Source organism: Culex pipiens, chromosome 3, assembly GCF_016801865.2.
Source record: "Culex pipiens pallens isolate TS chromosome 3, TS_CPP_V2, whole genome shotgun sequence".
Taxonomy (NCBI): domain Eukaryota; kingdom Metazoa; phylum Arthropoda; class Insecta; order Diptera; family Culicidae; genus Culex; species Culex pipiens.
In genome coordinates this window covers 3449081-3477040 of record NC_068939.1, presented here as the reverse complement: position 1 = coordinate 3477040, position 27960 = coordinate 3449081, and the positions used below count along the sequence as shown (strand labels likewise).

The window sequence follows — 27960 nt, the reverse complement described above, 5'->3', positions numbered from 1 at the left end:
GTGAACGGAATATGTTTGGGAGGTTCGGAATGGGGGTCAGAGGAATTTCATCGGGCCGATGAAAATGGTTGAATTCGTATTGTATTAAATGATTTGGATGTTTTTAAGTGTAAATGTGGTCTGTAGTGTATTATCTAATAAGCATATAGTTTTGTTATAATAAAAAATAAAAAATAGAATAAATATAGTAAATAGAATAAATATAATAAATATGATAAATATAATAAATATAATCAAAATAATTCCAGGAAGATGTAAAAAAACAGTAATTTAAAATATAAATGCTCCGGATGGTTCCCACGCTGTTTTAGAAAGTTTCGTGAGTAGACACTTTTACACGTAGACATTTAATTTAAAATAATTCCAGGAAGCTGTAAAATATAACAATAATTTAAAAATTAATACTCTAGATGGAACCACAAATAAAACAACAGAGACACAAGAATCCAAACACGCGGCTTCGCACCTTCCACAGAATTCGACATAAACACGACCACGAATACAGCACAAAAAGAACACCACAAAAGTCCATCTTCCCGGCACTGCTGCTCACACGATACTGACGCGCAATAATATTCATTAGCACAATGACACCCCCTTACCCCATGCATGACATGAACACGATCACGAATACAGCACAAAAAGAACACCACAAAAATCCATCTTCCCGGCACTGCTGCTCACACGATACTCACAGATTTTGGGAAATGAATTTCTGTAAAAAAATAAATTTAAAAAATCACAAAAAAAAAATTCCGTGTACCTATTTTTTGAATACCACCACAACCGGAAAGGGATATATATATATTTTTTAAATAATTTTTTTCATTTTTTTCCTTATTTTCTCAGCAACTAAAGATCCAATTTCCAATGTTGAAACATGAAACCTTTTGTGAAATTTTATAACCTCTTCGATTTTATTTTTATTTTTGGAATATAGAGTAACATTTTATTCGGGTCAAATATTCAATATTACTCTGGTAAACAAATTGAAACATATTTTTTTTGTTTCATCTAGATAAAGGAGATGCACGAATAATTGTTTTTTTTTTTGTGAAGATTGATTTATTTTTTTTATTTGTATAACCTTGCCCTTTCTGTTGTCATTGTAATAGTTGTTAGTAATTTTTTTTTTCAACTGGTGTTACAAGTACTCGTTTGAATCATAAGACAACCTCATAAGAAAATTCAAATATTTTTACAATAAAGAGATCGACGGTGCTCCGATTTGGCTCAAATTTGGTTTTGTTTTGTTTAGCGAATAGACTTGCCCTTTTTTTTAACAAATCTAATTTTTCGAAAAATCATGCCTCTTCTCAACAAGTTTTAGATCTGCACGAAGCTACCTGAATTTAAGTTTGAATTTGTACTGAAAATTAGTTACGTGGGAAAAAGAGGTGTCTGAAAATATCAAATTTTGTTTTTCATAGAAAAATATTGAATTTCCAGCCCATCGTTTCTTTCTTTTTCATAAACAAAATTGAGTATTTGTGCCAAATATGTGCCAAATATAATTTAAAAAATATTTGGAGAAAATTATTGTTTCAGAACTTCACCAGCCTGCAGTGTTTTATTCTTCTGAATATCCTGGTCATGTACGCTTTAAGAAGTGAGTTATAATCACGACCAAAGTGTATCAACAAGCAACAAACTTGCAAAGGGACGTAACGCTCCCCGATTTCAGTCAGATATTGACGTCGACAGGCAGCGGCTTTTCTTCAGTGCATCGAGCACGAGTTGCCATCATTGCAAAGCACGAGAAGTTTCCTCTTTCAGCGTCCGTCGTCGTCTATTTCTGCCTACAACCACGTAAGGACTTTTCCCCGAAGAGGCTGTTGTAATTAATTTAATTTTACACGAAATTTACAAGATATCAAGCTGGAAGAACTCTCGTGGAGCAGATGATTTAGATATCACGAGGACGTAGTCGACGACGTCGCAATGTGTGTAAATCTGCTTAAAAATTGAGTTTAGCTAGCTACTTAACTCGTTTGTTGGCAACGGGGACGACGACGATATGTGCTAGGCTCGGAGAGGGCCCGACCGCTGAGTCTGACGGGAGCAATCAGGGGCTTTATATGATGCTGCTGCTGTTGTTGTAACACGAGAATGTGGGTGATTTTTGTAAATTGACTTTTCCAAGTGGAAAATTACATCACGAGCGTGATATTTGTCGTCTGACGGGGAAGGAAAAATGATCCGTCACTTGAGAGGGAGTGAGCGTGTGTGTGCTTTCCCCTCGAGAATAATAGCAGATGGCTGAACTTTGTATGGTGAGTCCTTATCGCGAGCTTGGTTCCTTCGTGTGGTAGGATTAATTGGAGTTTAGCATCAAGTTTTAGCCACAAAACAGGAAGATCCTTCCGTTTGAGCACTTTGTTTTCATGGCAGCGATAGCTGAAAAGTTCTTCAACTAATCTCACAGCACATTTGTCACATTTTGGCACCGCAGATTAAATTACCTTGATTTAAACTGGTTGACTCGCTGATGATACGCCATCATTTTGTTAGAAACACTGCACTAAAATCAAGAATCGACCAACAACAACACTTCACTTTACCACAATTTTCAAACCACGACCGACGTTCCAATTTTACAAATTCACACAAACAGTTCGTTTCAAACCGACTTCGAATTTTCCGCGTTTTTCTTCCAAATATTCCCCCCTTCAAAAAATAATAATCACAAATCACTCAAAAGAAATCTCAATCTTCAATCAAAAACCAAAAAAATCAATTTCCCGCACTCGACCGACGGCGATCTTTCGACAAAATCAAGCGGAATACAAGGATTCAAACCGGATCGTAGACTCGTTTCGCGAATAATGGAGCGCATCGGTTTCAGCTGATCTCAACAGAGGATACTTTTTTTTTGCTGCTGCTGCTGCTCACCGACAAAAACTGCCTCCTCTCCTCTCAAAGACCGATTTTAATTTTAAATCACCTTCTTGAGTCAGTCTTGAGCATTGTGGGTGTGTGTGTTCGTGTTTGCATGACTGACTTAAGAGTAAGTGTGTTTATTTTTTCCCTTTTTTATAAAGTGTGCAAAGTACGTCAGTGAGGTCTTTCTATTTTTTTTGTTGCTTCTTCTGTGGGGGGTGGTGCATCGTCAGGAAAATTCATCGACCTGTTCGGTTTTGATGGGAGAAATGTGTGCTGGTGCTTTCCACCGGTGACAGGTAGCGGGTGTGTCATTCATCCCATAATTAAGATGCTTGGCGGTCGACGGCGTTCACGGTCACAACAGTCATGGTGTGTGGTGCGAAATGTGAAGGATACGGATGAAGAATTTTTCCACGACCAGGTGTTAATTATTTCGAGTACGAAAATAAGTATGACATTTGTGTCAGGGTTATTTTAAGCTGGTGAACTTTTATTAATCAGAAAACCTGCAGTTGCGAAAGGTTGTATAAATTGTATTGAAATGGAGTCTATTCTTACCATAACAATTTTTTTATAAAATTTTCGAATGAAGATAATTAATTTGTTTAAAAGTCATCCAAATTTGTGGAAAATTGTCAGAGAGAAGTAAATCAAACTTTTTTTTAGAATCACATATTGGTTAGTGAAATTTGACTTGGGTTTGATAAAAAAAAATCATCCGCATGGTATCTCTACAGTAGGTTGCACATACTACAGAAATAATTTTAAATCATCGCTCCACAAGCTGAACGTTATTGATTGTGGCAATTTTGGACTTGTGTCAAATATAACCAAAAGAATACGAAATTAACCAATTGGTACTAAAGGGTGAAGCTTGTATGAGAAAAAGGTGTGGAAAAACTATCTTCTACTATGTAATTTTAAAACCCCAATTGAGCTTCACGGCTCTACCACTTTTTTAAAGTAACCAAAGCTGTTAAAACTTGATCCTGGAGAGTTAGTTACGATTATAGAAAGTAACTTTTATATGGAAATTAACAACAACAAAATCCACACTGAGTAACCAATGCGTTAATCTTGACTAAATTTGGGACATTTGTTTTGTCTAAATAAACTAAAAATATCAGGGGTGAATAATAATGTTTTTAAAACATGAAACAAATACGAACATTGAATTTTTTTGCGTTTATTATTATTAAATTTCAAGTTCTGTTGAAATATTGCGGATATATTTTGAATAAAGTTTCAGCGATTTGATTATGTTATTGAGAAATTCTGTAGAAAAACTATGAAAACATTCGAAAATCTGTATCTCAAGAAGGGATTTTTGGATCGATTGGGTGTCTTCGACAATGTTGTACGTCGTGATATTGAGAAAAAATAATAACACTCTTTAAAAAAAAACATTTTTTTAAATAACTTATCGAACTTAACTCCTTAAATTTGTTATATCTTTTGATATGTTTTAGTAGACTTTTGTGCCAACTTCTGAACTATAAGTTATGACGGACGTGGTGTTTGGCCAAGTTATGATTTTTTGAAAAATAGGCCTTTTTAAAATAGTTTCCATCCATGGCCATCTTTGAAAAAACGATTTTGCAGAGGAAATTCTCTACACGCTTTCTGACATTGTTGATCCGGCCTTTGATTGTAAAGAAATGAAAATAACCAAAAATGATTTTTATTTAATTCTATCTAATTACCTCTATATTTTCATCGAATATAAATATCATGCTAACCATTGATCAGATTTTCAATGTTAAATGTCAAACATTTCTCAACTCAATAAAAAAAAAAATTGAGACTTTTTAAATCACGATATACATGAAATAATATGATTTAAGCCTTTTGAAATGTATGTCGTGATTTTTAAAATCTGTAAAAGCAATAGACAATGTTTCAATGACAACATAAAACATTTAGATCAAGATTTTTCATTTAGCGAAATTCTAGAGAACTGCTTGGTTCGTTTTGGCATAAATTAATCATTATTAAAAAAAACAAAAAAAAAATAAAACAACAGACGGATTTCGATTAGTATTTCTTCTAATTCAATTTGGAAATAATTTTTGAACGGACAGCTTAATTCAGTATTTAATTAAAAATAGTTTTTTACATAAAAAAATATTTGTGAAGCCACAAAAACTAATTTTGTAGCATGATTCCAAATTTTCTAAATTTACCTTAAGAAAAAAATGACTCAAAATGCATTTAACTCTTAAGATGTTTTTGATTTTTATTTCAAAAACTCTTAAAACTTGCTACCTAGAGATCTAATGTTAGCTGTTTTTTGAGTGAAATTTTCCAAAGAATCCGGTTATGCAGTTCGTTTCCCGATTCGAACTCATTGAGAATATTTAATTAATCCTATTTATAAGCATATTTAAAAATGTTTCTATTATTGTAGTTAGCTAACTTTTGACACTTTTTAAATTGTTGAAAGCTATTTCTTGAGTACCTCACTTACGAACACTTCTCTATCAGATTAAGTATGATTCCATACTATTTTGTTTGTATTTACAGTCCAGACTCGATTATCCGAAGGCCTTGGAAAAAAATCACTTCATATTTTTGATTGTCGAGTCTAAGTATGACGAAGTTTTAAATCCAATATGGCGGCCAAAATGGCGGTGGTGAAATATTTAAATAAAGTACTTTGTAATTTAAAATGCAATCAACTATCCAATTTTGACTACAACGGGATCGCAGAATTTTAAAAAAGAAAACAAAAAACCTATCAATGTCACTCCGGCTTTTAATTTCAGTTTACGGTACTTGAAAGCAATTATAATTAACTATTCATGGACTTTGAAATTGAGGGTGAACGGTATCAAGAAAAATATACCCTTTCTCATCGCATTTTTATTACCGGCCTATCACAACTTTGACCTTCAAATACAGCTTATATTAAGTGTTTTTGACTATTTAAAAGTAAAAAGGCTGTTGGAAATATGCAAACTGAATCACTGACTTTTTCTCCCATATTTAGAATTTTTAAAGCAAGTTCATATAAGATTAACTGAATAATGGAAAATATCTAGAAGGTAGACTCTACACAAACTGTACTTGCATTTTCTTAAATATGATAAACAATTCGTTGATATCATAACTATAAACACACCTTTCCTGCATACCTTTCTGCACCAGCGCAGCCAAGCCAATCCAAACAACTCGATCGCTGATTTATGCTCTATTTTTGAGCATTCTTACATCATTGCAAAGCACACAAACCCATTCACACACACTCAAGCCAATTTCTAGCGATACATTTTGCCTCTTTTCTCTTTGGGCAAAGTGTTTTCCCGCGAGAAGAAAAAAAAACCGCGTCTTCCCTAGAGTGGCTGGCAGCGATACAAAACGACTGGTTTTATTTTAAGATCGATGACTAACGCTTTCCACAACCCACTCACCCACACCTCTCCCCACTCTTTGGTAGCCGCCATTTTTTGATTTGATGGATCGTCACGCGAAAGAGGAACCGATACTCGTCAAACAACTCACTGCTGTGATGTTGGTGTATGTCGGTGAAATGGGATTTGTTTACTGTTTACACTTTAAGGTGCAATACACTTACGACGATATGAATGGATTTTTTTTTGGAGAAATGATCAATATGTTTAAAAACATACAATTTTAGTGAAATCAAGTTGGTTACCTATCAAAATTTCTCTGGAGTGCATGAGTTCAAATTAAGTTTTTTCAGCAAATAAAAATATTAAAGTAAATCAGAAAAATTAAAAAAATAAACCACACCACTACCATCAATTGGTCCGTGAGTAAGCCCTAGCCGGTTGATTGATGGCCAGGATCAGTCAGTCAGCGGTGGTCTGGCTTTCGCCAACGTGCGACAATTGCGCCGAACGAGTGAGAGATCAACAAACCGCCACCGTCACGAGTACAGCAGCGGCAGTGATTCATCCACTCTTTCGCGATGATGGCGCGGGTAGAAAGTTCGAAAAACTGCGCCGCCATCACCGTCGTCACCGTGCTTCAGTGTTTGGTGGATGAGCAATTAGTGAATTGCAGAGCATTTTTTTTTTCTTCCTTGTTTTCTATTGCCATCATGCATTGACTGCCAGACAATCAGCTGGTATCGTTAAAAATAGATGAGTCATTAGAATTTGATTGAATGTGGCTTAATGAAGATATAAAGGAATATTTAAAGGTTAAAATGCTTTTTTCCTTGATGTGATATTAGAATAAGAAATACCTCCTTTCCTCTAACTATCCCCTATCTATTAGCAATTTCGAAGGTTATTTTGTAACTTTTTTCCTTCCCCTGCTCAATTTTTCTCTCGTGTACCAGTAAACTCTAACACCGTTTGAATTAGTCAGCTGTTGAAAGGTACCCCATATCTCAGCTTAGGATAATTACTGCACTGATGTTTTTGCCAAAACAATCCAATAAATGAAATGAAAAATGAAAATGCTTTTTTGTATTTTTGTATTTTTGTATTTTTGTATTTTTGTATTTTTGTATGTTTGTATGTTTGTATTTTTGTATTTTTGTATTTTTGTATTTTTGTATTTTTGTATTTTTGTATTTTTGTATTTTTGTATTTTTGTATTTTTGTATTTTTGTATTTTTGTATTTTTGTATTTTTGTATTTTTGTATTTTTGTATTTTTGTATTTTTGTATTTTTGTATTTTTGTATTTTTGTATTTTTGTATTTTTGTATTTTTGTATTTTTGTATTTTTGTATTTTTGTATTTTTGTATTTTTGTATTTTTGTATTTTTGTATTTTTGTATTTTTGTATTTTTGTATTTTTGTATTTTTGTATTTTTGTATTTTTGTATTTTTGTATTTTTGTATTTTTGTATTTTTGTATTTTTGTATTTTTGTATTTTTGTATTTTTGTATTTTTGTATTTTTGTATTTTTGTATTTTTGTATTTTTGTATTTTTGTATTTTTGTATTTTTGTATTTTTGTATTTTTGTATTTTTGTATTTTTGTATTTTTGTATTTTTGTATTTTTGTATTTTTGTATTTTTGTATTTTGTATTTTTGTATTTTTGTATTTTTGTATTTTTGTATTTTTGTATTTTTGTATTTTTGTATTTTTGTATTTTTGTATTTTTGTATTTTTGTATTTTTGTATTTTTGTATTTTTGTATTTTTGTATTTTTGTATTTTTGTATTTTTGTATTTTTGTATTTTTGTATTTTTGTATTTTTGTATTTTTGTATTTTTGTATTTTTGTATTTTTGTATTTTTGTATTTTTGTATTTTTGTATTTTTGTATTTTTGTATTTTTGTATTTTTGTATTTTTGTATTTTTGTATTTTTGTATTTTTGTATTTTTGTATTTTTGTATTTTTGTATTTTTGTATTTTTGTATTTTTGTATTTTTGTATTTTTGTATTTTTGTATTTTTGTATTTTTGTATTTTTGTATTTTTGTATTTTTGTATTTTTGTATTTTTGTATTTTTGTATTTTTGTATTTTTGTATTTTTGTATTTTTGTATTTTTGTATTTTTGTATTTTTGTATTTTTGTATTTTTGTATTTTTGTATTTTTGTATTTTTGTATTTTTGTATTTTTGTATTTTTGTATTTTTGTATTTTTGTATTTTTGTATTTTTGTATTTTTGTATTTTTGTATTTTTGTATTTTTGTATTTTTGTATTTTTGTATTTTTGTATTTTTGTATTTTTGTATTTTTGTATTTTTGTATTTTTGTATTTTTGTATTTTTGTATTTTTGTATTTTTGTATTTTTGTATTTTTGTATTTTTGTATTTTTGTATTTTTGTATTTTTGTATTTTTGTATTTTTGTATTTTTGTATTTTTGTATTTTTGTATTTTTGTATTTTTGTATTTTTGTATTTTTGTATTTTTGTATTTTTGTATTTTTTGTATTTTTGTATTTTTGTATTTTTGTATTTTTGTATTTTTGTATTTTTGTATTTTTGTATTTTTGTATTTTTGTATTTTTGTATTTTTGTATTTTTGTATTTTTGTATTTTTGTATTTTTGTATTTTTGTATTTTTGTATTTTTGTATTTTTGTATTTTTGTATTTTTGTATTTTTGTATTTTTGTATTTTTGTATTTTTGTATTTTTGTATTTTTGTATTTTTGTATTTTTGTATTTTTGTATTTTTGTATTTTTGTATTTTTGTATTTTTGTATTTTTGTATTTTTGTATTTTTGTATTTTTGTATTTTTGTATTTTTGTATTTTTGTATTTTTGTATTTTTGTATTTTTGTATTTTTGTATTTTTGTATTTTTGTATTTTTGTATTTTTGTATTTTTGTATTTTTGTATTTTTGTATTTTTGTATTTTTGTATTTTTGTATTTTTGTATTTTTGTATTTTTGTATTTTTGTATTTTTGTATTTTTGTATTTTTGTATTTTTGTATTTTTGTATTTTTGTATTTTTGTATTTTTGTATTTTTGTATTTTTGTATTTTTGTATTTTTGTATTTTTGTATTTTTGTATTTTTGTATTTTTGTATTTTTGTATTTTTGTATTTTTGTATTTTTGTATTTTTGTATTTTTGTATTTTTGTATTTTTGTATTTTTGTATTTTTGTATTTTTGTATTTTTGTATTTTTGTATTTTTGTATTTTTGTATTTTTGTATTTTTGTATTTTTGTATTTTTGTATTTTTGTATTTTTGTATTTTTGTATTTTTGTATTTTTGTATTTTTGTATTTTTGTATTTTTGTATTTTTGTATGTTTGAATTTTTGTTTTTTTGTATTTTTGTTTTTTTGTATCTTATTTCCGTGTGTTGAACTCCAATAGCAAAGCATTTCAAAAGCTTTGCCATCAGCTTCCCTGAATCAACCTCTTGACTTAGTATCCTGTTGCGAAATTAGGAATTCCGACGCAACCGTTCATATTCCACGTGCGTTTCCTTTGATGCTGGAATTTATTTGAAGCACTAGAAAAAGGATGGCCCATTCAAACGAGTCTCCCAGCGCGGTATGCCTCCAAGAAAAAGGACTCCACCCCGGCAAACGGTCGAGGACAAAGATTGCAGTAAATATGGCAATGGACCATTTTGACATTTCAAAGGCGCAACCCCATCTGTTTTCGGGTATGTGGGTTGGTGGGTTGCATCAAAGTTCGTGGGTGGCTTCTTCCTTTCCAGGATTCCGTGTGTCCTTTTGACGGTTGTGTGGTGCAAGTGGAGGGACAAAAAATGATTCCGAAAATAGGGGAGAGCAGCCAGCAGTGGCCCTTCTTGTGTTTTTTGAGAAAGGAAAAGATTTGGTAGAGCATTTAGCGAAATGTATAACTTTGACTTCGATTCCAGTAATATGTTCTCATCTCGTATTGAAGAGTCGCATAGCAGTGCACGATGTTTACCTGGAGCCGCTGGGTAAAAGATGACTAAGGGCAGCCACTTACAGCATCCTGAATATTTCATCTTCTCCCGAAACCTAGTTCAGCAAGGACGACGCACCTACCAGGACGAGGAAGAAGGATGCAGTCAGCCAACCCGAGGAGCATATTTTTGGTCAAAAATATTTCGTCTTTTGAGGCAGTGACAACACGAGCAAAAACGGGCCAACGAAAATGAAAGCTACCGTCGAGCTTCGTGAATGTGGGAGCTTTTATTGCCTCCCAGGAGCACCCAGGAAGGTTTGGAGCTCGACGAACCTCATGTTTAAATTGGCATCTTTAACTAACAAGCAGTAGAAGAAGCGCAGGTTTGCGGTTCAAGAGGATGCTGCTCTCAATTTTCGCTCAAGAGCCCTCCTTGAAGAGGTTCATAATATGCATTTAGGGATAGACGGAGCACCCCCGCTTCAACGTAAACATTATGCACCCTTGAGCCTTGATTTGGTTGGACCGTGACTCCTTGCAGGAGGTAGGTATATCAACTTTCTTCACCAGTCGAGAGTCTCTTGAAAGTTTCTTGATGTTTTGTGCAAACACGTCAAGTGGCGGTAACGATGGCAGTGATTTTACGGTCCTCGAGATTTCATCCTACGGTTTCGCTTCGCTTTGTAACAAGGGTCAATTAGTAGATTTTAAATTTATTGTTGAGTAGTGCTTAGAAATCCAATTATGTTTCAAGTCCATTAAAGTGTGAAACTAATTAGAACTGTTTGATCTATTTGACTACAGTTTTTAAAGAGTTTAATTTAATAAGCTTCTCGCCAAAGTTCATGTGGATAAATGTCACAAAACAGAAATAAATTTGTAGCAGTCCTCAGCAAGACAACACTCCCCCTTCTTGGAGCTGTCGCATGAAATTGCACCCTGACAGATCATAACAGTTGCCAGCAAGATTAAATTTACTTTTTATCGTGCGAAAACAAATCCTGCACACTGCACAATGCAAAAGGAAACTTTTGCTCTCCCAACCAACATTTGTTGCGCTGCGCTGGCTGACGGGTGTTGTTTGGCCTGGGGGGAGGACCATCAACACAAACACAAACACCGCCCCTGGAAGTCGTCGTAGATTGTAATGTAATTTATATGTGTTGTTGTGTACTTGTGTACACTCCCCCGCACTGAGTGAGCTTTTCTTTCCTCGTCCCCGAAATGTCATGTAGATTACTTTATAACCCTCCCATCCGATTTTTCAGCGTGTCTAACGAGGCGATAGACAAACGAGAGCTTTCCCCCCCTTTGGGAGGAGAAAAGAGTTTGAACAACGTGGGACAACATAGCCAAAATATGCTTTAGAAAGGGATGTGTTGTTGATAAGACAGCTTTACATTTGGAGCTGGGGCTTATCACTTTGTTCTTTGAGAGGGAGACTTGTGGTATTTGGATATTGTTCAATGGTAATTTTCAACATTCCAAAGGAAGCGAATTTTCCAAATAGCTAATACGAACTTATGAACTTCTTTAACAAGCATTTCCATATGTTGCCATTTCTTCAAACTAAGTAATAATTTCTGACGGTATCTTAAACTGCCAGCTTGAAAATAAGTGCACACACCAATCCAAGCGGGCCGGCCAACAAGCCAGAAAGCCACAGCCGGGACCAACTGGCGCACCGAAAGTGATACAACAACCGCTTCCTACCCGGATGACGCCACGATGCACCACGGCCGGCACACAGCTTCCTCGGCAAGAAATGCGGAAGCGGAAACGTACAAAATCAACTCACTGACGGATGGACGAACGGACGGTTGAAGTAGCGGTGGCACGAGAATCTTCTCGCTGGGAGCCCTTTTCTCCCCGGTTGGCCAGGTTGAAACCCTTTGGGGACTAGTGTACTTATAAATAGTTTTTGCATTACCGTTAACACAATTCATCCATTTTAATTTTTTAGGGTGTAAAATTATTTGTGACAAAAAACTGAGAAAATCCTTTTTTAAACCACCACAGTGCACAGAACATAGTAGGCCGCTGAAACGCTATCATTTTGAGTTATCACCAAAATAGTGCTTTTTTGGACCATTTTTGCAAAAATGGCGTATATCTCGAGTAGATTAAGAGCTACAAATTTTACGCCTTCGACAAACTTTCATGAAATTTTCTTCTCTACAACAAGTACAACAACTCTTCCGAAGACACCATTTGGCTAGGACGTCAAATAAAGGTGTTATCAATATATTTCACCTAATTTTGCCATTCCGAACACTGTGCAGTGATTGATGCCTTCCTCACAAAAAAAAAAAAAAATTTTAAAATTTGAATTTTATAGGCCACGTGGTTTATGCACGCTCCTTATACTCAAAAAAAGGTCTAGGAAGCGTATTTATGAAGTTAATTTTTCGAGTGAGAAAGGCAAAACTGAGGTAACACTACTTTTTTGTAATCTTTAGCAAAATTTAATATCGGTGCCAAATCTGTTTAGCTTCGGTGGTCGATCCTAAAAATTTGTATGGAGAAAAAATTGAGAAAAATATAAAAGAATTTTTTTTTCTAGCAATTTTGCCGCATGGTGGTGTTAATTCAATAGCAATGCAAAATATTCATAAAGGATTTTTTCCACTAAACCTCAACCGATTTGGCTTATATATTGAAATGTACCTTCAAAAATGAGTTTTTATCCCATGCAAAAATATAAATATTAAAAAAAACGACTTCTTGTCTTAAAACTCTCATCAACAAAAAGGACATAAAAAGTTCAGGAAAAAGTCAAATATAAATTAATTATAAATTTGAATATTGAAAAAATATGCTATTTATGGCCGGTTTATAATAGTTGTGATTTTTCTGTTTAAAAAATTGTTCACAAGTTACAATATGCTGCGATGTATAACAATTATGCATTATTTGGCTAAAAAAAATAAACGAATTCTACGTAGAAAAAAATATGGTAATATTCATCAGGGAATGGTGACAGATTAAGTGTCTAAAAAATGTTTAAGAGCGAGTCCACGAGCAAAGCACACATTCACATTTATTGAAAATCAAGCTCGTTTCCAAGGATACTAGATGACACCAGAAAAAAGCAGCTTTTTATTTTTTTAACTTTTATTTTTTAAAGGGTTAAAATGGATCACAATAAACATTTTTATGCGTGTTTCTGTTGTGAAATTGTCTTAAGAACACGAATATGATAAAATTATCACCAGAAAATGAGATCTAAGGTGTCCCCCGAGCATAAATTTACAACCAAAAAATTCACTAAAAGAAAAACTGTCTATTTAATATGTTAAACTGCCTTACCCAAAGCGTTCTCTGTCTCAGATGGTAGTCCCAGATGTCCCCTACAAGCTGTAGGTCGAACCGAGTTGATATCTGGATGGAACACTTTTTTATTTGAGTTTGAAAATTATACTATTTATTCACTAAAATGCCAATAACTCCCTTTAGATTTAACCAATTGGGATGCTCTATCCTGCATTTTGTTGCATTTTTTAAGCCCTTTCAGATGCATTTTGAATTTTGAAAATAAATAAAATTTTGCCTAAGTTATAGCCTTTTTAATATTACATCAGAAACTGGTGAATTTTCATCATTTTCTGATGAATTTTCATCAGTTTCATATTTGTACACGTTTTTTAGGTAAAACTACTCTAAAAAGAGGTTATATTCAACCAACCAAATTTTCAACCTTTTAAAATTCAACTTTTTTTCTGTGTATTAAAATAGTTTGCTACGCACAACTAATCGTTAAGGCACCATATGCTTTATTGATTATTTATCATTTCACGGTATTGCATTAGCTTTAATTATGTTGAAACCTAATTATTTTCTATACGTGTTTTGGATTACAGTCTCGGGTGAGAAGCAAAAATGGTAGATGGTTCAATAAATCACTTCCATTTCGGAACAAAAAAACAAGAAAATGGATTAGGAATTTAAATAAAATAAAGATTTTACAATTAATGTTTGACAATTTACCAATTTTTTACAGTAAGTTGCTGAGATACAGATACAAAGAAAGAAAAATATAATAATAAAAAATACCTTTATACATTATGTGATTTTTAAAGGTCATCCAATTATCCTTCAGTTTTCAACTGACGATATCTTGGCAGCTTGCTTCAAATACAAACTTTGTAAACTTGTCATAAAATGCAAAATATCATTTGGATAATCTACCATTTTACGTCGGTCAAAAGCTGTGCTTTTTTCAATGTTAAGGTCAGAAACCATACCCAATTTTTGCAAACGTTAAATACCTCGTAATAAAAATGCGATCAAAGATGATTAAAACAAATAATGACTGAATTCTTCTTCAATTATTCTCGTTCATTTCTGCGAGCTTCAAAGGGTCAAGAAGACCAACCGGATGCTGGTTGTTGCTTGCAGTAGTAGTGGTAGCACCACTGTGGTAGGGGTGGTAAACATACAAAGGCAAGGAGGTAATCATACCAACTGCTGCTATCTTGTACCACTCTTCACCCTCATAATGACAGTACGTACACACACCCAAATACGGAGGATCCAAAGTTTGTTTGATATACATACTAAGTATAATATGTGTAGCATGAGTCCTACTCACGAAACAGCCTGGCAAAGCCAGCGAGCTAAACCAACTTTCCACATACTGTTGCACACATTCGTTGCTGAATGCAACAACATTTCCGAGCTGACTGGAAGAAACGGGGGGGTTTTTCGGTGAGGAGTGTATTTTATCACTGTCTCGCACATTTGAATAAATAATGAAGAGAAGGCACTTCCGGCTTTTCGGACTGTTTGCAATATTATTTATGCTGCCTTTGCCGGGGTTTAATTTTTATCTTGATGCATAAAAGTTGCGCTTCTCTAGGGTTGGGGTTGTTGTTTTTTTATGCTGTTGTTTCCACTACAACTGTTTCCGTTTGTGCTTGCAGCTTCTTTTGTGTGAGGTTATGAAAAATGTTTCGAATCAGCAATGTGTGTAATTTTTATGAGGATAATTTTACAGGGAGTTGTAATTGGGTTTGTCGTTCTTTGCTTCTTGGTGAAAAGGGATTGAAAAATCTAGTTGTAATTTGTTGTGGTTATTTTCACATTTTAATTTAAAAGTTTTTAAAATGAAATATCATTAATGATATGAGATAAACTGTGAGATTTTTGGATACATTCTAGTAAATCATCATTCTTGCTACAAAGCAAATTAAGGGTACACAGCAACCAAGAAAGTCGTTGTCTTCTTATTCTAAAGTTGTTGAGATTACGGACCCATTCCTGGAATAATTTGATTATAAAAATTGTCAAATTTTGTTGTAAATATTTATGGAAATAGTAGCTTGGGGAATGAATAAACAAATATATCGATAGATCCCGTAGTTTTGAAGATACTTAAATGTCTGTAACAAAAATCTGGGTGCAAAAGCTCTGGTTGATGTGCACCGTTAAACACTTCTCATTATGCCTAATGGTTTGGTGATTTTCGCTCGCCAAAGTCCCCAAATTATCCCTAATTACTGCATACAATCACCCTGCCAAATCAACCCAAGAGGTGACAACGGAGTCACCGTCTTCTGGGATTTTCTTCGACATCGGAAGTATCTATTTACCAAAGCTTCAACTGTAGAAATGTGGAGGGAGAGGGGGTCACGCTTCACAGGAAACATCCAGCAAAACAAACCCCCGAGGGGTCACGTGCCGTTCGTTTCTAATTGGACATTAATTCCGTCCTGTTTCCGTGCAAAAGTGAGGTATTTCTCGCTTGAGAGGGAGCAGCAAAAAAAATCGAAACAGTTTGCAAAGAACGCCACACCGGAAGCCACCCTGGCTGGACGTGGCCGGATGTCTCGATGTCCAGCGGAGACGGACGATTCCCGGCAAATGATAATTGAATTTGGTGTGGGAGACACTGCGACTCGGTGTTCCTGGTGCCGGAGAGCGGAGAAAAGAAAAACAACGGGACAATCTGGCAATCTTTATTCACATTTACACCCCGGCAGCAGTGCTTTGCATAAATGAGAAGTTTCCGCTTTCCGGTGATTCGTCCTCCAATCCGATCTTCGCTCCGGATTTGCGTCTCTACTCCGGGTTTTTTCGTCGTCGTCTCCGGTTGCACACGGACGCTCCATTAATTCCAATCAAAGGCCGGAGCGCCATCTATATCTGAGCGCAGAAGGTTCACTGCAGGGCAGGAGTTCTCACGAATCGTGCATCGCTCTTAAGATATGAAATTGTGATAGTTTTGGGAACCCCTGCATTGTCCAGACAGCTTCTTCCGCCATGACCTAGCAAAGGTGCCAAGTAACGAAAGCTTCACCACCATCCTGAAGGCGCACAAAAAAAATCAGATGGGAAAAAGAGCCAACATTCATCTCACGTTCAAATCTAATTAGCGAGAAAAGGAATTAATTGCAACACTAATTAATTAGCATACATGAATTTGTTCCTTCCTGCTCGACGACGAGAGTGCTTTGAGCGCTGTTCCGAGCCATAAGACCACCGTTTTGTGTGACTCTGTTACCAAACGAATGCTACAACTCGGTTGGAGAGTAAAAGTTCTTCAAAAATTTAAAAGTTTAAACTCGCTGTATAAACTCGGCAAAGTCGTCCCCACCCCCACACCCTCACTCTTGCTTCAAGTTAATTAGCTTAACTGTTCGCTTGATTCTCGAATGCAATTTCGAGCATTTAATTTCCCAGTCGCGAGTAAACAAATTATCTCATTTTACAGCACATCTCGCATCTGCAAGGGGTAAAACTCTGTGTAAAACGATGCTCAAACTGATGTTGCTGGTGTAATCCTGCAACCATCGTTTGCACATCTTTCGTCCCATCCAGAGAGGGTGCTCGATCGAGGGGAATGCATTGCAGCATTAAAAACTCAAAGCGTAAACTTTGAATGGTCTTTGTTGGCAACTTGTTCTGGGCGAGCTTTATGGGCGAGCAGTGAGGGGGTCGTTCAAGACTAACGTGACGCCAATTTTGCGATAGTTTCGAACGGTTGTTAAAGTTTATTGTAATTTTGATGTGTCTTTAAGTGGTTCTAATAAGCTTCTGTGCAAATTAGAATTTTAGCAGATGTCGTCTTGAAGCGCCTGTAGTGGTGGTCCATGACAATGAGGTTAATTGACAGACAGCGAGACGTTTTTGATTGACAGAATAATGAGCGATGGACGTGAATCTCTCTGGTTGTCGATTTTGTCTATCTAGGTATACCAATATTGTAATGGATTCTTTGATATTTTACTTTAGAATAACTGTTAAAATATTCGTAATATGTTGTGTTATTTTTTGATCAAAAAAAAAAAAAAAATGAATATTATGCTAGATTTTTGAAATAAAGTATTTTTTTAACTATTTTTTCCCTCTTTCAACCCTTTCGAACTTAGTGAAGTGCCCTCTAGATTTAAATAATTACTAGTCCCTCTCCAAAATACCCATCCAAACAACCCTCCAAAATACCCCTCCAAAATACCCCTCCAAAATACCCCTCCAAAATACCCCTCCAAGTTACCCATCAAGTAAAAAGTAATTTAACGAAAAATTTGAACAAAAACAAATGATTAGGTGCTATGACTGAAAAATACATGCAAAACAATTTGGAAAAACAAGTGTATTTTTTTTTGGATTTTTTTGTGAAGATTCTATGTTTTCTAAAATGTTAGTATAAAAATCTTAAGGGGGGAAGGATTGTTGACCTCAATTGGTCAACCAATCAATGGAAAGTCATCATAGAACAATTTTCTAGGACTGTCAAAATGACTGACAATTGAGTCCAGGATTTTTATACTGAACATGGAATATTCAAAAAATCCACTAGTTTTTCCTAATTGTTTTGCTAGTATTTTTCAGTTAAAATCCTCAGTTATTTGTTTTTCATCAAATTTTTCGTCAAATTTTCATTTAAAGGATTTTTGTATGAAGCGGTAACTTGAAGGATTAGTAATTATTTCAGCTTGGAGTGATACTTTGGATGGGGACTAGTAATCTTTTAAATTAAATTTAGAGGGGTTAGCAGGAGGGTAGCATTATACTATTTCCGAAATCGACCATGGTCGAAGGTCATAAATTCCTATTCTTTCGAGAATTTTATTTTGTATTATTTACTTTAGATGAAACTTTGTCAAAAGAAGCCATTTTGTTCTAAATATTATTTTTACTTCAAAAGCTGAAAATTCCGCAAATATTTCAATTTTTAATTCTGAAAATCGAACCAATAATTTCAGAGATATTGCCAGTTGGAAAATAAAAGGTTATTAATCGACTACAACAAATCTCATTTCATCTCAATTAAACGACTCCAAAAAATCTATTTTTTTCTTAAAATTGAAACTTCAAGATGCTTTTTCTCAGCATCCAAATTCTGTTTCTAACTGAGCAATTCTCTACGAAATCGGTCTTTTTTCTTCAATTTTAATTTTTGTATTTTTTAATCCGACTGAAACTTTTTTGGTGCCTTCGGTATGCCCAAAGAAGCCATTATGCATCATTAGTTTGTCCATATAATTTTCCAAACAAATTTGGCAGCTGTCCAAACAAACATGATATGTGAAAATTCTAAAATCTGTATCTTTTGAAGGAATTTTTTGATCGATTTGGTGTCTTCGGCAAAGTTGTAGGTATGAATACGGACTACACTGGAAAAAGATTATACACGGTAAAAAAATTTGGGTGATTTTTAATTTCACTTTCACATCATGTTTGTATGGACAGCTGCCAAATTTGTATGGAAAATTATATGGACAAACTAATGATGCAAAATGGCTTCTTTGGTCATACCAAAGGCACCAAAAAAGTTTCAGTTGGATTAAAAAATACAAAAACAACGAATGACCAAAATCTGAGAGAACTGCTCAATTGTCAAAAGAAATAGAAAAGAAATAGAATAGAATAGAATTTTACGATTGTGTCACGTTCCCCAGAAAACCATTCCCCCGAAAACCATTCCCCAGAAAACCATTCCCCAGAAAACCATTCCCCCGAATGTACCATTTCCCAGAAAACTATTCCCCAGAATGTACCATTTCCCAGAAAACCATTCCCCAGAAAAGTTTCTTTCTCGAAAAATCAAAGTAGTTTCAAATATTAGTTTGTTTGAAATTTCTTAGAAAATATAAAAATTAGACAAGGTTATTTTATCCATGCCAAGAAATTTTCCTTTTTTTTGACAACAATTCTTGAGAAAATAACAGAAAATGTTAATTCGGCTTATGACTCGTTCTATTATTCTAAGAAATTTTCCCTTCTTTTTCAGTCATGTTAAATTTGTTATACAAATGCCGAAGAAATTGCAGTTTCTTATTATTTCTTGTTTTCCGTGAATGCTATTTTTATTTTGCAAAGAAGAAAAATGTTTGTTAAAATTAAAATATGATTATGGGTGGCATTGGTATAATTCCATTTGACATATTTGACCTTTTGCATATTGCTCATTTGGCATGATGATTTAAATTTTCTAAATTTGATTTAAGGTGACAAAATTTAATTTATCAGTTTTGGAAGAAGAAAACACTCTTGACTTACAATAACTGACTAATTTTTCCTTCTTTTAAGGTCTCCTGACACAAGTTGAATTTCACCTTCTTTAAAGAAGGGAAAACTGTCTTGACTTGTGATATCTGCTAACAGAAGTTGAATTTTCGCTTTAAAGTTTTTTTTTCTTGTATTCTTTCTTGTTTCCATAAGGAAAAACTCTCTTGACTAGTGATAACAAATTTAAAAAGTTGTGTAAGTGGTCAAGTTTTTTTCCCTTACTTAAAGAAGGGAAAATTAAACCCGTGTCAGCAGTTATAATAACAAGGCTATAAATTTTTCCCTTCCTTAAAGAAGGGAAAACTCTCCTCCTCCCTTTTAAACGTAAAATTCAACTTGTATCAGTCAGTAAAGTTTTCCTTTCTTTAAAGAAGGGAAAACTTTCTAGCCTTGTAATAACTGCTGACACAAGTTAACGTGGTGATTATTGCACTCGGGCGTAATATTTCAATCTTTATTTCTCGCATCACGTTCGAGATTTTTCGATCTAAATATTATGATCATAATTTGTCAATGGTAAGTCAAAATCAAAAAATTAAAGAGAAAAGAAATTTTAAAATTAAAAAAAAATCAAAGCTTTTGAATTTTATTTTTTTTAGTTTTTTAAAAATTTGAAATTATGGAAATTTTGATTTTTTTAAAATTTTTGGAAAATTTGGAATTTTTAGAAATTTTTGGAAATTTTGGAAATTTTGGAAATTTTAGAAATTTTGGAAATTTTGGAAATTTTGGAAATTTTGGAAATTTTGGAAATTTTGGAAATTTTGGAAATTTTAAAAACTTTGGAAATTTTGGAAATTTTGGAAATTTTGGAAATTTTGGAAATTTTGGAAATATTGAAAATTTTGTAAATTTTAAAAATTTTGAAAATTTTAGAAAATTTGAAAATTTTGGAAATTTTGGAAATTTTGGAAATTTTGGATATTTTGGATATTTTGGATATTTTGAATATTTTGAATATTTTGAATATTTTGGAAATTTGGAAAATTTGGAAAATTTTGAAAATTTTGAAAATTTTGAAAATTTTGAAAATTTTGAAAATTTTGAAAATTTTGAAAATTTTGAAAATTTTGAAAATTTAGAATATTTAGAAAATTTTGGATTTTTTTTTAATTTGGAAATAATTATAATCACCACGATAAATATTTCTAGGGAACGGTACATTCTGGGGAATGGTTTTCTGGGTAATAATACATTCTGGGGAATGGTTTTCTGGGGAACGGTTCATTCTGGGGAATTGATTTCTGGGGAATGGTATTCGGGGGAATGGTTTTCTGGGGAACGTGACACAATCGAATTTTACGAAAACCCGTCATGATTTGTTTTTAATTGCATTTTTTTTTTTGAGAATAATTCACCTTCATAATACATCTTGAAAAAAAAAACGTTGGTAAGTTTTTTTTAATCACATTCACAATTTATATATGTGATATAAATATTTATATTTATATTTTTCATATTAATTTCTCACATTTGATTTGAAAAGATTTTACTTTATTTGATTAGATTTTAATCAAATTGATTTAATTACATTTGATTTTATTATATTGGATTTTAATGTACCGTCATCAGGGGTGACATTGGGTCTGGGGGTGAGATTGGGTCATACAAATTTCAGCATTTTTGTATGACCCAATCTCACCTCCCAGACCCAATGTTACCCCTGATGATGGTACTAGATGAAATTTGATTTGATTTGATCTGATTTGATAAGATTTCATTGGGTTTGATATGATTTGATTTGATTGCATTTGATCTGGTTTGATAAGATTTGATAAGATTTGAAAAGATTAGGAAAAATTTGATAACATTTGATAAGATTTGATCTAATTTGATAGGATTTGATCTGATTTGATAAGATTTGAAAAGATTTGATAAGATTTGAAAAGATTAGAAAAAAATGGATAACATTTGATAAGATTTGATCTGATTTTTTTTTTGTTATATTATAGAGACTTTTCACCATTGTGCATGTGCATCTCTTCAAGGTGGATAGTAGAAGAGGAAAGGTTACAGAGTTTTAAATCACATGTCTAACTATATTTCAATAATTGTTACCATGCCTACCAAGTTCTTCAATTTGATCTGATTTGATCTGATTTGATAATAATTGATAAGATTTGATAAGATTTGTTAAGATTTTATAAGATTTGTTAAGATTTGCTATGATTTGATAAGATTTGATGAGATTTGATAAAATTTGATTAGATTTGATAAGATTTGATAAAACTTGATAAGATTTGATAAGCTTTGATAAGATTTTGTTAAATTTGATAAGATTTGATTACATTTATGAATATTTGATTAGCTTTGATAAGATTTGATATGATTTGATAAAAATTTATGGGATTTTTATTAGATTATAGTAGATTATATTCGAAAAAAATATATTTGATAGAATTAAATTGAATTTGATTAGATTTGATATGATTGGATTACATTAGATGATTTGTATTAAAAATTTGGTGGTATTGAATCTCATTTTCTGTAACTAAAATTTTCCATTATGGTTCGAAAATAGTGATGACAAATGTATTTTAGCTTAAATATGAATTAATTTATCCTAACAAGCATAATTTATGAATATCCCGTTTAAAGTTGAGTGTATCTAGCAAAAAAAAAACATGCCCTCAAAACTCCACAATAAAATTTGCACAACCGTCTCAATTGGCCGACTTCGGACGGATCCTGGGATGGCATTCCGTGCCGCTAAGCTACATCGAGTGTGCCCGGCATCTCGCCCCATCGAGTCAGAACCAGACCTCCGGACTCCTGGACCTAGCTCTAGCGCTGCTTATTTTTTTTGCCAGCATCAGATCCGTTCCGATTCTTGCTTTTTATGCGCCGCCATACAAACTGTATTTGATGATGTGCTCAATTGCATTCCTCGATTCGTTTGCTTGCTGCTGCTTCCAGAGGGCATCTCTGATGATGACGGTATCGTGGGATGAGACTGTATGTTGTGTGGTGTACACAGTCGAGCGAAGAGCCTGTTTGAAATCATCACAAAACCAGACCAGACGATTGGCTCGACGGGATGCAAGATCTTACACGGAGATGTGCAACTTTTTAAAGTGGCCCTCGGATATTGGCAAACGAGACTCGTGTGGATTTGTGGTTGGGAAAACGACTTTGACGGTGGTATTTTTTTATAGAATTAAACGGATTCATAGAATCATATAAGGGAGTAGTTTTAAGTTTGATTTGGTTGCCAATTTTAACCGGAAATCTTTCGATAATGTCGACTGTTGAGAGAAGCACTCTTGGTTTAATTTTCAACAAAAAATAGATTAGAAATTCATGAGAACTTGTGCGCTTGGAATTTATTTAAGACTAAAATCTAGCATCAACACAAATCTGTGTAATTAGAATCTTCTGAGCCAAAAGTTGTTTTGATGTCCAAATCTGGCTCATCCCCTCTTACGAATTTGCCTCCGGAAAAGTCTCATATAGTTTTTCGTTCCTATTTCGAAACACAACACACTTGCCCCAGGAGGGGCTAAAAGATGGAAATTTGTGTTAAGCACAATGTTCACCTTTCGGAGCACACTTTTCACAAACTTTGGCCCCCAGGTCATAATACTTTGAGGTTGTCGATCCTTGTACACAGTAGTTCAAATTAATGGAAATGTCTTCGTCCCCCCTTGGGAAGGGCTGGACCTCCGGGGTGACACAGTGACAATCAAAACATTTCCCTTCCAGTTGAGAAAATGCGCAACCGAATCCTTTGGACAAAACCGGAGACGAACGAAGAAAGCAGATCCTTTTCGGGTAGTATTTTTTATTGAAAATGATTCTGTTTTGCCTTTCGTCGTCCTGCTGCTGGTGCTGCTCCCACAGGCGAAATATATTTCATGGCAAACAACAAGGACCCTTGTCAATGCCTTTGCTGGCTTGGTTTTTTTTTGCAGGTTTGGTTTAGTTTGGTTTTAGTCTAGCCCCAAAAATGTTCAAGTTGGCTGTTGGGCCCAGGATGTATTGCGGTAGGTGAGTGGGTATGACTGGGGCTGATTGTTTGAAATCAGTTCCGGAGTTCTAAAGGAGGATGTGATTTTGATGCTGATGCTGCTGTGAGGGGGGGGGGGGGGGGGGGGGGGGGTGCTGGTCTCGAAGTGGGTCAGCTATCCATGTTCTTTTCTGGGTATGTTTTCATTTTTCCCCGAAAACTGCAACTCTGATGAATTGTGATTGGATGAGAATGGGCTCGGATAAAGTGGCAGGCTAACATGTTTGTGTTCCGGAAGACACCATAGTTGGTGAGGAAGACGTCAGGGCTTCTTATTTTTATTTTTTAGAAATTCATTAAAATATTGGTTCAATGCACTTTTACTTATGCTTTTTTTTTAATGTTAGTACAAAATTTTTAAATAACCCCCAAAAATCTTCAGCCAAAACTTTTTTTTTTGCAGAAAAAAACAAACTTTTGCTAATGCGCCACTGCAAAATCAGTGAGTTGATTGAAAATTGTAGCCCAACTTTCCTCACGGGGATTTGGGACCGAAGCGACTGAACGGAACCTCCTGCTTCGGCCGAAACCCATTCAGTCTGATTAAAAATGGATCACAGGCTCTTCCTTAGCGAGGGGCAGCGTGGAACGGAAACGGGAAAGTTTGCGCAAGTTTTAGAAGAAGGTGGCACCGGATGGTGGCTTACGTGGGCAGTTTCCCAGCTTTCTTTCTTCGAGCCAGAACGACAACATTTTTCAGAGAAAGAGGAAGTCCCGGGAAAAATTGCATCAGTCTTGGGCTGCAACTTTCATTGAATTTAAAATTTTCCAGCCAATGAAAAATATTTGCTGGACGTGATTTATTCATCCCAAGACTTTTTTTCCTCCCCTCACGAAAAAAGGCAAAATTGCACTTACCCGATGGCCCCGTTCGAGAGCTGCTTCAGCTCACGGTCCAGCGTTTCCTGGATGTTGCGCTGCGAGTACAGATTGATTGGCGAGTTGAACTGCTTATGCACCAAACGTCGCTGCATCGTGGCCATTTTCGTTGAGCTCTTCCTCGAATTTATCGGAAGCTACTGCGGTTTGATTGATAATTTGTCTACTGTTACAATTTGATTGCACTCAAATCAAACAAGTTGTAGTGGGGTTTGGGGAGGGGATGGTCAGAGACACTGGCTGTTTTCCTACCCAAGATCGGTTAAAAAAGCGGGGAAAAAAATAAAATGTATTGGAAAGTTCTACTGAAACTTGTTCAACAGAGTGGTCTCATTAAAATTCGACAGGTTGCGGAGCTCTCCGGAAAAATCTGTAATGAGAGAGAACAAACAAGTTGATTAGTGACAGAATGAGCACATAATAGTTTTTAAAAAGTACTCTTCTGGCTTATGGCTGAGAGCAGATCCATTTTATAAGTTTACTCGAAAAGGAAATTTGGGTATTTATTTATATACTATTTGCACAACAAAACATATACTGAAACTAATAGTATCAAGATGAAGAACAGAAGAATAGAAGAATAGAAGAATAGAAGAATAGAAGAATAGAAGAATAGAAGAATAGAAGAATAGAAGAATAGAAGAATAGAAGAAAAGAAGAATAGAAGAATAGAAGAATAGAAGAATAGAAGAATAGAAGAATAGAAGAATAGAAGAATAGAAGAATAGAAGAATATAAGAATAGAAGAATAGAAGAATAGAAGAATAGAAGAATAGAAGAATAGAAGAATAGAAGAATAGAAGAATAGAAGAATAGAAGAATAGAAGAATAGAAGAATAGAAGAATAGAAGAATAGAAGAATAGAAGAATAGAAGAATAGAAGAATAGAAGAATAGAAGAATAGAAGAATAGAAGAATAGAAGAATAGAAGAATAGAAGAATAGAAGAATAGAAGAATAGAAGAATAGAAGAATAGAAGAATAGAAGAATAGAAGAATAGAAGAATAGAAGAATAGAAGAATAGAAGAATAGAAGAATAGAAGAATAGAAGAATAGAAGAATAGAAGAATAGAAGAATAGAAGAATAGAAGAATAGAAGAATAGAAGAATAGAAGAATAGAAGAATAGAAGAATAGAAGAATAGCTTTTTACAATAAAAAAAATTGATGTGGAATTTTAAAATCCAGCCCAGTAAATGAAAGCCCAGAAAATGACAAAAATAAGTTGTTTTGGTCGGTTCTATCCTATTTCCCAGAACTTCATTTCCCAGAATCCCACTCCCTAGAATGGTCATTTGACATAATGGTCAATAGGCATAATAATCTTAATTTTTTGACATTAATTCAATATTAGAATCGCTTTTGAGAATTCTTTGTTGACTTGTGATTCAAAAGTCAAGAAAGTTTTTAATCTTTAAAGAAGGAAAAATTCATCAATCAGCAGTTATAACAATTCAACTATAAAGGAAAAATTTCACTTTTGTCAGCAGTAATCGCAAAAAGGCGAATTCTTAACACTTTAAAATTGATAACTTTTTGAAATAAATAGTACATCACGTAATAAAAAAACTTTTCTGGGAAATGGAATTCTTTTCCTTTAAAAAAAATATTTTTGATTTTGAAATTTTAACATATTTTTTCTCGAAAAGAGCAGAGCAGATCTCCTTTTTCCTATTTTTTAATCTTTGCATGGTCATATCTAAGCAACCAAAAGCCGTATCTAGGGGAGTGTGGGGTAATTTGGGCACCCTAAGGAAATTGCTCTACCATGGGCTGTATGGATATTTTAAAGAGACCATATTTGATGGAAAAATGTCATTCATTTCGATAAATTTTGATGAAAAACCCATTTTTATCGCAAAAATTAAAAGGTGTCCAAATTACCCCCACATTTTTGTGTGGGGGTAATATGAACACCCCTATGGGGTAATATGGACATACCTTGTGGGGTAATATGGACACCTTTTGTGGGGTAATTTGGACACATGTTGAAGAATAACTTTAACATTTGATTTTTTGAGCATGTTTTTTATCCTTCAACCTGGTTTTGTAATTGCTTTATATTTTGAAGTATTGTTTGCTCACAATATGTCATCAAAGGTTTAGATTTTAGAAATCAATCTTTATATAGAACTAATTAATTTTTTTTAATTCTGTAGCCTTCAAATTTTAATATTATTGTAAACCAGCATAGAAATTAGAAATGTCAAAGAAATTAATTAAAAGCAATCAACATTAGAGTCTAGTTCAACGCCAAATATACAGTAATCAGATTTTCATCAATTCGAATATTGGAATAAATTTATCTCAATTAAAAAAATAGGGGTTTTGTGAAAGTTCTCATTACTCACATTTCTTTTTGAGTGTTTTGACATTTTAAATTCCTCTAAATTTATCTAAATCCCTTTGAAAACTCAACCAACCATGAAGGTTACTTTTTTTTGCCTGACAGGTAGACTTTCAGGTATGTCCAAATTACCCCACAAGCCATGTCCAAATTACCCCCATAGCATATTCTATCATAAATTGCAATTTTTGATGATAAAAATAGATAAATTGCCCAATTTTTATACGTAGGTACATATCTCAAAAAAATAAAAAAATATATAAAAATTGAAATTACAAGCCTAGGTTGTAAGGGGACATTTGGATGAAAAAAGTGTTTTAAAAAGAAATTTTACAGGCGTACAGTTGCTTTCCAATCATTAGTTTTGAAAATATCGAGGTATTGACGGATTTTTTTTTTCGCAAAAAAAAACTTTTCGTGGGACTGTACATTGGTATTTCATGAAAATTTAAAATGTTTTCAAAGGAGTTCAAACATGCTAAATATGATTATAAACGCGGGAGAATGCATTTTAACTGATTTTCAGTTGATTGAACTTTAATTTTCATTAAAATTTTGAAGTTTTTCGAAAAAATATTTTTTTTGCCCCCTGATTATTCAGGCCAACTTTGAAGGGGGGGGGGGGGGGTGACATAAACTTTGAAAAATATTTGCAACGGCCTTATATTAGATTTTTTATGAAAGATCACAATTTTCCCCCCTTTATACCACGATTTTATCACTTTTAGATAATAATTTGGTCAAAGAATTTTTTTCTGTTATTTTCTGATAGGATGACATTCTCAGACCCCTAAAACATACAAAATTAAAAATAGTGTTTTTTTTATCTTACTTAAGGGACAAAAAATGAACTTAAAAGTCAATAAAAAATGTCCTGTGCATATTTCTTTTTCTGAAGTCCTCATCACTTAGAACTTTGGCGAGTCGCTCAAAAATTTCTTCAAATGATGAAGATTTTTGAATTTTTAAAAAGTAGTTAGAAAGATGTTAAATTGCTATTGGCAGTCGACAAAAGTCGCGCCAAAATCTGAGTTAACGAATAACGTTCC

General features: G+C 33.1%; 1 protein-coding gene across 4 annotated transcripts in view; it reads right to left on the bottom strand.

The window, feature by feature from the left end:
* The window catches only part of LOC120417814 (putative mediator of RNA polymerase II transcription subunit 26), a 210080-nt gene extending 185263 nt beyond the window's left edge, over positions 1-24817 (bottom strand). The window contains exon 1 of one of the 4 annotated variants that reach the window (XM_039580017.2): positions 24545-24817. In XM_039580017.2, the coding sequence (XP_039435951.1) occupies positions 24545-24669 (125 nt within the window). In that variant the 5' untranslated portion in view covers positions 24670-24817. Of the gene's footprint in view, positions 1-2462; positions 2893-24544 lie in introns of those variants that run through there. The other 3 variants (XM_039580019.2, XM_039580018.2, XM_039580020.2) reach the window with 3 other exon arrangements.
* Positions 24818-27960: the final 3143 nt, after the last annotated feature.